Source organism: Copidosoma floridanum, unplaced genomic scaffold, assembly GCF_036245765.1.
Source record: "Copidosoma floridanum isolate Cflo_tuat_1 unplaced genomic scaffold, Cflo_Japanese_pri ptg000022l, whole genome shotgun sequence".
Classification (NCBI taxonomy): Eukaryota; Metazoa; Arthropoda; class Insecta; order Hymenoptera; family Encyrtidae; genus Copidosoma; species Copidosoma floridanum.
In genome coordinates, this window is record NW_028321899.1 from 4560481 (window position 1) to 4574004 (window position 13524).

Here is a 13524-nt window from a genome sequence, read left to right on the forward strand (position 1 = left end):
AACGATTCACATTTTTGATTGACATGTAATTTCTCCGTCTGACTCAAAAATTAGTTCTATTTTTTTTCATCTTGCAAGTAAGCAAGTATTATGACTTATGAAAGTAAAATTAAATAGAAAGATTGTTTTTTCATAATAAACAGCTAAAGTGTTTAAAGGTGTGTTGTGAATTCATTATTGTATCCTTTTTATTTACATTCTTTTTTACGCTCTCCCAAATCAGGCGTGCGATATAAATTATACAGTCCACTATCTTACTGAGTTTTACTTTGAACATGGTCCTCTGAGCCGGATGTGGGGAGGTGAAATATAGGTGTAGGACATTTTCTTTTTGTGTAAGACACGTGGTCGTTTTATCGGCCATCTTGGCTTTTTTTGCGTTCTTCTCGGGTGATGAGGCTGACGCGGTCAACGCGCCGGCGCGTAGTCCGTACGCACACGCACTTACACATATAGCCATATCTCTTTCTCTGTTTTCTTTATTCGTTTGTCGTCGGGTGCGAGCGAGTGCATTGTTAATTTCGGGGACTTACTGCTGCTCGTACTTTGGTTGTCTTTAGCGTGTGGTGCTGCCTGCCTCTGCAGGCTATTGTGACAACACCGCTGCTGCTGCTGGCTCCACGGGTCCTTTCATCGTCAGCGTGTGCTGCTGCCTATCTTTGCAGGCTCTTGTGACAACACCGCTGCTACTGCTCGTGCTTTGGTCGTCTTCAGCGTGTGCTGCTGCCTGTCTCTTCATGCAGGCTATTGTGACAACACCGCTGCTGCTGCTCGTGCTTTGGTCGTCATCAGCGTGTGCTGCTGCCTGCCTCTGCAGGCTATTGAGACAACACCGCTGCTGCTGCTGGCTCCACGGGTCCTTTCATCTTCAGCGTGTGCTGCTGCCTGTCTCTGCAGGCTACTGTGACAACACCGCTGCCACTGCTCGTGCTTTGGTCGTCATCAGCGTGTGCTGCTGCCTGCCTCTGAAGGCTATTAAGATAACACCGCTGTTGCTGCTGGCTCCACGGGTCCTTTCATCTTCAGCGTGTGCTGCTGCCAACTTATACAGGCTATTGAATCAGCACCGCTGGTGTCAAGTCCTGAGGGTCTTTCGAACTCAACATAACTACGAATACTTGGTCCTGTTTACACGGTTTGTAAAATTGTATATTTTGTGGTATGTAATATCAGTTCCTTATAGTTTTTCGTTTTTTTTTGTTTACGGATTGACTTGAATATATTTTTGCGAACTTAACTTTATGTAAGCACTTGTAAAAATTAAGAACACTACCGTCGTTTAGCGTTATTGTTGAATTAGTTAGCTTTTGTCTGACTCAAATTTGGCTACGATGTGCCATTTGTATTTATTTATTGAATATTAATACTTGAATTGAAATTTACCTTATCAAAATGGATAACCTTTATGAGGTGCAAGTTAAACTGTTTAACAAAATTAAAGGTTCCTTTACAAACTTTAAGAAACTTGGCCAGGTAAAAATGACCAAGGGTCAGGCTGACTCTAGGCTTCAACTACTCAGAGATACTTTTAAACAGTTTAAATCTAGTCATAATGATATTATGAATATAAAACCTTTACCCACAACTCGTGATTATTTTAAAGATGAGTGCTATAAAGTCGTGAAGGATACTTTTTATTTCCATCAGGGTGGTTTTAACGATTTTTTTAATTCGCTTAGTGATCATTCGAATCCAACAGGCACCTTACCTCCTGCCAATGCCAATGTAAGTTCGTTTCAGAGATTCTCTTCTTTACCTTCAATAGACTTGCCATCCTTTGATGGTGATTTTGCTAGTTGGGAGAATTTTCGCGATGTTTATAGGGCTATAGTCCATAGGAAGCAAGAATTACCAGCTATTATTAAATATCAACATCTTAAGGCGCATCTACTAAAGGGTGAAGCTTTAGACCTCATTAAAAATATACCCTTGTCTGAAGAGAGTTATATACAGGCCTGGGATACCATAACCCGGTATTATAATAATAAACGTCGTCTCATTAATACGTATACAACTACTATTCTCAGTTGTCAAGCTATGAGAGGCAGTTCCTGCTCTGAAATGAAGCACATATCTAAGGAGATGATAAGTTCTGTTGATTCCTTGATATCGTTAGAGAGAGAGCAGTAGGAGATGCTGACATATTAATCGCTCTTGTTGTTAGTAGATTTGATTTCCAAACGAACAAGGATTGGCAAAAAATGTTAGGTAGTAGCAGTGATCCTCCTCCTTTAGATTAACTACGAGACTTCATTTCAGCACAAATCATTACAATGGAATCGTTTCATTGTAAATCTGTACATAAGATTATAAATATTTGCGCAACTACTCCTTTTAAAAATATGGGATCTTCTAGTGGTAAGCCTATATCTGGTGTTATATACTGCACATCAGACAGTTGTTTCAGATTCCATTGCTTGCCAATTCTGTAATCAAAAACATCATCTTGTCTCTTGTGATTCATTTAAATCACGGGAGTGGAGCGATACACGGAAATTTCCGAAGTCTCATCGTCTCTGTGTTAATTGTTTTGGTCCTCACCTTAATCGGGAGTGCTCTGTTAATAATAAGTGTTCACACTGCAACCAAAGGCATCACACCATTATGCACAGAGGGGATAAGTCCAGCTCTACATCTGTCTCTGCTAAAAATAAGCAAACAAAATCTGTAAATAATTTGACAAACTCTTTTACTGTACAAAACCAAGCTCAGATTTCTTCAGAGTCTAGTGTTAATGTACAGTCATGTAGTAGTAATAAAATCGTCTCACCCAAGGTGATTATAGCTACTGCTCGTGTTTTCGTGTATGCCACTGATGGATCTTGCATATTGGTACGAGCTCTCATTGATCAGTGCTCACAGAGTTGTCTTATCACTAAATCTCTCTGTGATATGCTGCATTTGAAACCCAGATCAGTTAGTATGACTCTGTCAGGAGTAGGTGGACTGATTTCCATGGACGCTAGTAAATCAGTTGCTTTCAAATTTAGGCCTCATTTTGAGTCTGGTTTTAAGCACCTTGTTGATGCGTTAGTCGTGCCAAAAATTTCTTCCTACGAACCACCTCTAGGTAGTCGTTTGGCAAATTTAGATTATGGGAAGGATGTCATTCTAGCAGATCCAGAATTTCACAGTTTAGATAAAATTGATATTTTGTTAGATGCATCTGTCCATGCAATTATTATCGGTCAGGAAGTTCGCAAATTAGCCCCTGACTATCCAATTGCCTCTGCTTCGCAAATTGGTTGGTTGTTATCGGGTCGGATGCCCTTTGGTTTAGGATCAAACTTGTCACTAAAATCACTAGTTATGGTTAATGTTGAAGAAACTCAGCTAAATGAGTTAGTTCAGCGGTTTTGCGAAACACCTTTGTTAAACGAAGTTCAAATACCTAGATGGAATCATTTTTCACTAGATTGTGAATCTCTCGAACTTCATGGTTTTGCCGACGCTTCTAAAAACGCCTATGCAGCGGCTGTTAATTTACGCGTTGTACGCGGGGTCGAGATTTTTGTACATTTTCAATTAGCAAAAACGAAAGTAGCTCCGATTAAAACGCTAAGTATTCCAAGACTGGAGCTATGTGCTGCAGAATTGTTATCCACAGTAGTTAGTCATTTCGTTGATGTTAATTCATTGAAAGAAGTACCAGTTCACATGTGGTCCGATTCTAGGAATGTACTATATTGGCTCAATGGACTTCCTTCCAAATGGCCAGTTTTCATAGCTAATAGGTGTTTTAAAATTCATGAATTGACTCCATATGCTAAGTGGCATTATATCACGTCAAAGCAAAATCCAGCTGATGTAGCTTCTAGAGGTGTTCTTCCGGGCCAATTGCTGAATTAAATATTATGGTTTTAGGGCCCTAAGATTCTTCATGAATTGCACTCTAACTATCCAGAGTTTGGAGTAGAAATGATTGCCCTTTCCTCTATAAATGTAAGTAGTTCAATGCCTTCTGTAAATAGTCTTGTAAATAATTCTGAGTCCTTTTATATGACTCTATTAACTCGTTCCAAGTAGGAACGGTTGCTAAGAGTAACAGCATATTGCTTTCGTTTTACATACCGCTGTTTACATAAAGTTAAACAAAAAAATTCATATTTACTTATAGCTGGAAGTCTTAAGCCCCCTCTACAGGCTAGTTTGCAGTTTATTGACTTGTATTCTTTTATTGAAGTTGACTCGATTCACCTTTCAACATCAGAAATTGATTGTGCTAGACTGTGTCTAGTTTATCAGCATCAACAGAGTCACTTTTCCGCTAAGTTCAATGTACTAACTCAAAATCAAGATCGTAGTTTAGAAGATAGCCTACCACTACTTCGATCTAGCCGTTTGCTTAATCTTACCCCGTTTATAAACTGCGAATTGATAAGAGTTGGGGGTAGATTGAGTAGAGCCTTACTTAATGATGATTCCTCTGAGCTTGATCCTCTTACTTCTGCTCATTTTTTTATCATGAGGTCTTCATTTCTTGTGCCAGAGCCCGATATTTCTTCTGAAAAGGTATCGCCACTTAAACGCTGGAAGCTAGTGACACAATCTCTCCAAGTCTTCTGGAAAAGGTGGTCACTTGAATACCTTTTCACTTTACAAAGTCGTTGCAAGTGGTTGAATCCTCAACTCTCGGTTAAGCCTGGTGATCTCGTGCTCATAAAAAACGAGTCTTCTCCACCTGATAAATGGCCTTTAGGCATGGTTGTTGAAGTCTATAAGGATGCCAAGTCTCTCGTCAGAGTCGCCAAGATTAGAACCATTTCATCTAGTTTTGTAAGGCCAATACACAAACTAATATTATTGCGTACCGTATCTGAGCTTGAGTCAGGACACAATAATAATTTGTCTTATTCAGATCAATTTATTTTCTTTCATTTACTATTATGATTATCAAATCTCATATCTAAAAGTCACAAACCTTGCGAAAATATTTATAAAATTATCTGTAATTTGTTTATAATGTTTTTTTTTATTTTTTGAATTATTTGCTATTGTACGTGGAAAGCGTTCCACTGCTTTATTCACACGGTACTTAGTTGTATATTATTTCTTTTGATGCACATTCGGTCTCACTCCTGTCCATCAACCTTGGGACTATGTAAAACATCAATATTAGTGATTGTTACCGGCTAAATATCATTATGTCAACAAAAAAAAACTTTCATTATTTAGAATTTTTGTTAGTGGAATGCGATCCACCCATTTGTCCTTCTAAGACTTGTTATTGATATACATTCGTTACACTTAATTCTCTCTATCAAACTTGGGACTATGTGCAAAATCAGTAACATTATACTGATGTAAATAGACTCTGACTCAAAAATTAGTTCTTCCTTTTTTCATCAAGTAAGCAAGTATTATGACTTGTGAAAGTAAAATTAAATGGAAAGATTCATTTTCCATAATAAACGGCTAAAGTGTTTAAAAGTGTGTTGTGCTTTTATTATTGTGTCCTTTTTATTTACATCCTTTTTCACGCTCTCCTAAATCTGGCTTGCGATATAAATTATACAGTCCACTATCTTACTAAGTTCAACTTCGAACATCTATTAAATAATAAAGTATAAATTATCAACACGAGCACTTATCACCTAAAGACCCCGGGCGCTAACTGGCCTCTCTATTAAAAAATAAAGTATTAATTATTAACACGAGCACCTATCACCCGATCACTTGGGGCGCTAACTAGCTTCTCTATTCAATAATAAAGTAATAATTATTAACACAAGTGCCTATCCCGCAATGACCTGGGTTGCTTACTGGTCACTCTATCAAATAATAAAATATTATTTAATAGCACAAGCGCCGATCACCCGATAATACGAGGTGCTAACTGGCCTCTCTGTTAAATAATAAATTAATAATTTTTAACACAAACGCCTATCACCTAATGACCCTAGGCACTTACTGGCCACTCTATTAAATAAAAAAGTATTAATTATTAACACAAGCGCCTATCACTTGATGACCCAGGGTGCTTACTAGCCACTCTATTAAATAATAAAATATTTATTACTAACACAGACACCTATATCCTAATGGCCCAGGGCGCTTACTGGCCTCTCTATTAAATGATAAAGTATTAATTATTAACACAAACGCCTATCACCCGATGACCCAGGGTGCTTACTAGCCACTCTATTAAATAATAAAATATTTGTTATCATAACAGACACTTATATCCTAGTGGCCCAGGGCGCTTACTGGCCTCTCTATTAAATAATAAGGTATTAATTATTAACACAAGCGCCTATTACCCGATGACCCAGGGCGCTAACTGGTCTATCCATTAAATAATAAAGTATTAATTATCATCACCAGCGTTTATCTCCCGATGACCCAGGGCGCTAACTGGCCTCTCCATTAAATAATAAAGTATCAATCATTAACACAAGCGCTTATCACGCAATGACTTTGGGCGCTTACTGGCCACTATGTGAAATAATAAAATATTTTAATAGCACAAGAGCTTTGGGTCATCGGGTGATTGACACTTGTGTTATTAATATTATAATTTTTAATTTCCGCGTGCCTTTGGCAATGTCCTTTCACTGCTGTGCTATCTGCTCGACGGAATATTCTTTCTAGATCGTATATAGCTATATACACGAGTTAGCGAGAAAGTTCCGATATTTAATCTGCTTAACACAACGCTGAGTTTTTATATTCACATATTTTAATCCTCTTACTCATACGCCATCTCATGAGTGTGATTGGTACTGCTACTAAACTGCAACCTGTTGTAGGTTGTAGGTTGTACAGCGTTGGGTTAGGCGGATTCAATATCGGAACTTCTTCCCTAGATCGTATATATAGCTATACGATCTAGGGAGAATGTTCCGTCGAGCAGACAACTCAGCAGTGAAGGGGCATTGCCAAAGACACGCGAAAATTCAAAATTGTAATATTAATAACACAAGTGCCTATCACCCAATGACCCGGGGCGCTAACTGACCACTCTGTTAAATAAATAATTTTTAATAACACAAGCGCCTATCACCCAATGACCCGGGGCGCTAACTGGCCACTCTTTTAAATAAACAATTATTAAAATAACACAAGCGCCTATCACCTCATGACACGGGGCGCTTACTGGTCACTCTGTTAAATAAATAATTATTAAAATAACACAAGCGCTTATCACTCAGTGACTTCGAGCGCTTACTGTCAACTCTGTTAAATAAATAATTATTAATAACACAAGCGCCTATCACCCAATGACCCGGAGCGCTTACTGGCCACTCTTTTAAATAAATAATAATTAAAATAACACAAGCGCCTATCACCTCATGACACGGGGCGCTTACTGGTCACTCTGTTAAATAAATAATTATTAAAATAACACAAGCGCTTATCACTCAGTGACTTCGAGCGCTTACTGTCAACTCTGTTAAATAAATAATTATTAATAACACAAGCGCCTATCACCCAATGACCCGGAGCGCTTACTGGCCACTCTTTTAAATAAATAATTATTAAAATAACACAAGCGCCTATCACCTTATGACCCTGGGCGCTTACTGGCTACTATTGAATAATAAATTATCAAGAAATTATAAGAGCGCCATTTAAAAAGATCTTTGTCGTACTAGATAGGCAATCAAAATCATGATATGTTTACATATGTTATCGATCAACTTTTAATTATTTAATTGTGTTGCAAATAAGTGTCCTGGATCATCAGGAAAAAGGTGCTTGACATATTTATGAATAATTATTTATTTATTAGATTTGCAATTAGCGCCCCAGGTTATACGGTGATAGGCGCTTGTGTTATTTTAATAATTATTTATTTAACAGAGTGACCAGTAAGCGCCCCGTGTCATGAGGTGATAGGCGCTTGTGTTATTTTAATAATTATTTATTTAAAAGAGTGGCCAGTAAGTGCCCCGGGTCATTGGGTGATAGGCGCTTGTGTTATTAAAAATTATTTATTCAACAGATTGGCCAGTTAGCGCTCCGGGTCATTGGGTGATAGGCACTTGTGTTATTAATATTACAATTTTGAATTTTCGCGTGTCTTTGGCAATGCCCCTTTACTGCTGAGTTGTCTGCTCGACGGAACATTCTCCCTAGATCGTATAGCTATATATACGATCTAGGGAAAAAGTTCCGATATTAAATCCGCCTAACCCAACGCTGAGGTTGTAGGTGGTACTTCGTACCTCGTGTCTCATTTTACACTGTAAGCGTGAGCAGTACATGTACATAAGGACGAGCAGTCTACACTTCTTATGTCTATGTTAAGGACCAACTGACTAAATAAAAAAAAAAGAAAACCATTACACACCGACAAACTTTATGTTCTCTGTGATAACTTTAAGAAAAAACTTATTATAGACATTTAAATATTACAATTTTGTTAATAGATCATGTCAAATGATCGTATACGAACCCTCAGAATAAAAACCGGCGTAGTAAAACGATTAGCTAAGGAAAAAATCACTTATAAAACGGAAGCCATTCAACAACAAGCTAAAATAGAAGAGTATAAACAACAAGGTACGTTTAAAAAATATTACTGATTGTATCTCAGTCATGAAGAATAGATTGTGCCAATCTGTGCCGAAATTGGTTAAAGTGGAATCAAATTTCTTTTAGTTGATATGTTTATCGATAAACCTTGTATTTGAAAATGATACATTTTATATTATAATCCATAGAAATAGTATTCTTCTTGTAATTCTAATAAGTATATATGTCTCTCTGTACAGAAGCTGATAAGAGGGACGTGTTTCTATCGTATAAATATTCATATTCATATATTTAGCTTACATGCTAGGTGGTAAAAGACATCTCTAAGTCATTAATACATCTCTGTTGAAATGGTGACCATCGTGAAATTTGGTGCACTGATAAATTAATGTTTAAAAAAGATAAGTACTATATCATTTTTTTTGTACTTTTAATGAAGTAGAATCATTTTGGGGTTGAATCAACATATACTTAGGCACATTACTTAAATGTGCTTCATTGCTCTTATAATGATGTACACTTACCTACAGTTACATTCTGTCCATCTAGACTACAACCGGAATAGTAAATATAACTGTAGGTAAGTCTACTTGTGATTATACTTTTTGGTGCAGTACGAAAAATTATAATTTTGTGACGTCCCGGAAAAAAAAAGTTGAATCCATTTTTTGAAGAAATCAGAAGAGGCATTATAGCAGGGATAGGTGAATCTCAGGAGTTATTTACGACACGTCACGTGTGATTCACGTCATTTGTGTAATTAAGAAGGTTGGATACATATTATCAACAATAGTTGGGGGTTCTAATTTTACCTTTAATCTAGTCAGTGTGTTATATTATAATAAACTAACAAATGCTTTTTGGTCAATCTCAGCCATCTAGTTGTTAAGATATCTTAAAATGAAAAATAAGAATATACCCTGGTACCACAAACACACATAAGTAAATTGCATAAGACGATGCTCGGTCTGCTTCCGCAGATTTACATTAGTCTGCTGCATGATTCGGGCTCAAGAGGCTTCTACAAAAAGTGCATAAGACTTGCATGAAGTACCTTGCATCAAGTTTTTCACTTGAACGCACTCGCAAGTGCATTAGACGTGCACAAGAAGTGCACAGAGATGCATGTGCACGACACTTGCGCAAGAGATGCATCAGACTTGCATAAAATTACTTGAATTAATTTTTTCATTTAAGTACACTCGCAAGTGCATCAGACGTGAACGAGTAGTGCACAGAGGCAAGTTGACACAACGCTTGCGCAAGAAGTACGTCAGACGTGTGTTCAGATGCTTGTACTAATTTATTGTAGGTACTAGAATGCATTTGCAAGAGCATCAAACGTGCACAAGAAGTGCAAAGTGGCGCGTACGCACGAGTTGCTTACACTAATTTTTTCATTAAAGTGCACTTGCATGTGCATCAGACGTGCAAAATAAGTGCACAAAGGCGCGTCAGTGTTGGCTTCAAGATGGCGAAAAGTGGTCCCCCCACCACTCTCCCGTCTAAGAAGAGTGGTAGGTGGACCAGTGTTGGGATCATAGACATAGAGGTATAATAGTAGAGTGCGCGACCAAGGCAGAGGGGACGTCAGAAGGTGCGAGAGAGAACGCATTCTATGCCACCACTGACCACTCTGATGCAGATGCACTGCTATACTCACACACATACATATACATTGTCGGGGGACTCATCGGAATAGCTAATCAGGAGTGGTGGCATAGAATGCGTTCTCTCTCGCACCTTCTGACGCTGCAACTTCCAGGCCAGTATAGCAGTCACGCACTCTATTATTATACCTCTATGATCATAGAGGTATAAGAATAGAGGAGTAAAGCGCTATACTAGCCCATTAGCGGCAGCGACAGTATAATTAAGTGTAACGGGGCATCTGTCCTTGTTGCCAAAGCCACGTTATTGGATACTTCTTCGTCCTAAATCCTATATACAGTTGATTCAATCTCATGTAGAACTCAACCAATAACATAACTGCCAGACAAAGACAGATGCCCCGTTAAGTAGCGAATTCTGCTGTCGCATATCACGCCCCCTGTTCTCCTCTATTCTTATACCTCTATGGTTGGGATATAGTTCCTGCCAGACTTGGGAATTCTCTAGGACCCAACCCATCTGACGTGGAAAATCACTAGATCAAAAAAAAAATAGTACCAAAGGCGACGTGCGAGATTCAAATGAGGTCCAATAACACGAGCATCCATCACCTAATGACCCAGTGTGCTTACTGGCCACTCTGTTAAAACCATAATTATTATTAACACAAGCGCCTATCACCCAATAACCCCTGGCGCTTACTGGCCACTCTGTTCAATAAATAATTTTTAATAACACAAGCGCCTATCACCTAATGACCCAGTGTGCTTATTGGCCACTCTGTTAAAACCATGATTATTATTAACACAAGCGCCTATCACCCAATGACCCGGGGTGCTTACTGGCCCCTCTGTTCGATGAATAATTTTTAATAAAACAAGCGCCTATCACCCAATGACCCGGGGTGCTTACTGGCCACTCTGTTCAATAAATAATTTTTAATAACACAAGCGCCTATCACCCAATGACCCGGAGTGCTTACTGGCCACTCTGTTCAATAAATAATTTTTAATAACACAAGCGCCTATCACCACATAACCCGGGGCGCTTACTGGCCACTCTGTTAAATAAATAATTATTAATAAACAACACAAAAGCCTATCACCTCATGTCCCGGGGTACTTACTGGCTACTATTCAATAATATATTATCAAGTAATTACAAAAGCGCCAATTAAAAAGATCTTGGTCGTACTGGATAAGCAATCAAAATTGTGATGTGTTTACATATGTTATCGATCAACTTTTTATTATTTAATAGTGTTGCAAATAAGTGTCCTGGATCATCAGAAAAAAGGTGCTTGACATATTTATTAATAATTGTTTACTAACTAGATTTGCAATTAGCGCCCCAGGTTATACGGTGATAAGTGTTGTGTTATTAATAATTATTTGTTTAACAGAGTGGCCAGTAAGCACCCAGGGTCATCAGGTGATAGGTGCTTGTGTTATTTCAACAATTATTTATTTAACAGAGTAACCAGTAAGCACCCCAAGTCACTAAGTGATAGGCGCTTGTGTTATTTTAATAATTATTTATTGAAAAGAGTGACCAGTGAGCGCCCTGGGTTATCAGGTGATAGGCGCTTGTGTTATTTTAATAATTATTTATATAACAGAGTGGCCAGTAAGCGCCCCGGGTCATTGGGTCATTGGCACTTGTGTTATTTTAATAATTGTTTGTTTAACAGAGTGGCCAGTAAACGCCCTGGGTCATCAGGTGATAGGCGCTTGTGTTATTTTAATAATTATTTATATAACAGAGTGGCCAGTAAGCGCCCCGGGTCATTAGGTGATAAGCGCTTGTGTTATTTTAATAATTATTTATACAACAGAGTGGCCAGTAAGCGCCCTGAGACATCAGGTGACACGCGCTTGTGTTATTTTAATAATCATTTATTGAACAGAGTGGCCAGTAAGCGCCCCGGGTCATCATGTGATAGGCGATTGTGTTATTTTAATAATTATTTATATAACAGAGTGGCCAGTAAGCGCCTCGGGTCATCAGGTGATGGATGCTCGTGTTATTGGACCTCATTTGAATCTCGCGCGTCGCCTTCGGTACTATTTTTTTTCGATCTAGTGATTTCACACGTCAGATAGGTTGGGTCTTAGAGAATTCCCAAGTGTGGCCGGAACAATATCCCAACACTGAGTAGACCGATAGAAAATCCCCTGAAATAAAAAGTTGATGCTCGAAGGGTCGTTTTTAATATTATACATTATTCAATGCGTAGATTACGATAAAAACACTTAGAACATTGAAAACTCTCTTGGGAGCCGTAAAAACAGCGTTTAAAACTTATTTTGCTAATATCTCGTAAGCGGTAGAAGATCGAACGAAAATAAAAACACCAGCGTGTAGAGCGGAAAATTTCCTACCGATTTGGTATTTTACTTTTGTTTGGTATTGCTGAAAATTTCGAGGTAAAAATTATTGAAGGTATTTTCCTCAATGCTACAGGAGAAAGTGAGACAGAAGATACACTGTATGTCGAAGCCAATCCGCCGGAGAGTCGTGGGGAAGGGGGAGAGGATCAGGGCTATATAGCTATAGCTATATATGTATGCTTGAGGCGTTTTTAGATCGACTGACGGCCGAAATTTGATTTTTGGCTTTTTAGTCAGAAAATTTTCAAGTCCTACGATTGCATTAATAATGGAAAAAAAATTGTTCCTCCCAAATTTTTTTTTTTACGTTCTTAACAACTCTGTATCAAAGGAACATAAGCAATTTTTTTTTTTTTTTTTTCTTTTTTTTTTTCTTTTTTTTAATTATATTTGCTTATCGCTATGAATTAATTATTTGAAAAATTACCCTGAAATTGTTGCGTGCACGTGTACTATAGCTTAAAAATCTGTAATAAAAGAAAAAGTATGTAAAATTGTTTTATTTATTATCAAATTAATTTGTATCAAAAATATATGTAACATCAATACACTATATTAATTGGACTTTATTTTATTCAAACGTTACCGTCTAACGAGATTAAAAGTGTATAACGACTCCGACTATATTCATCAGCGTATATATCTATATACATGCGAGGAGCAGCCGACGATCGTTAAAGCACACAACTACACTTAGTCCCGCGCTCTCTGTCTCAAAATAAAAATACCAGCATGTAGAGCGGAAAATTTCCTACCGATTTGGTATTTTACTTTTGTTCGGTCTCGCTGAAACTTTCGAGGTAAAAATTATCAAAGGTATTTTTTCCTCAATGCTATAGGAGAAAGTGAGACAGAGAGCGCGGAAATAAGTGTAGTTGTGTGCTCCAACGATCGTCGGCTGCTCCTCGCATGTATATAGATATATACGCTGATGAATATAGTCGGAGTCGTCATATACTTTTAATCTCGTTAGACGGTAACGTTTGAATAAAATAAAGTCCAATTAATATAGTGTATATATGTTACATATATTTTTGATACAAAT

At 37.8% G+C, this 13524-nt stretch overlaps 1 protein-coding gene across 1 annotated transcript in view; it reads left to right on the forward strand.

The window, feature by feature from the left end:
• Positions 1-8221: 8221 nt before the first annotated feature.
• LOC111643465 (tubulin-specific chaperone A) overlaps positions 8222-13524 on the forward strand; it is a 96202-nt gene continuing 90899 nt past the window's right edge. Inside the window, exon 1 of the mRNA XM_089594985.1 lies at positions 8222-8505. Within this exon, the coding sequence (XP_089451111.1) occupies positions 8376-8505 (130 nt within the window). The 5' untranslated portion in view covers positions 8222-8375. The remainder of the gene's footprint in view (positions 8506-13524) is intronic.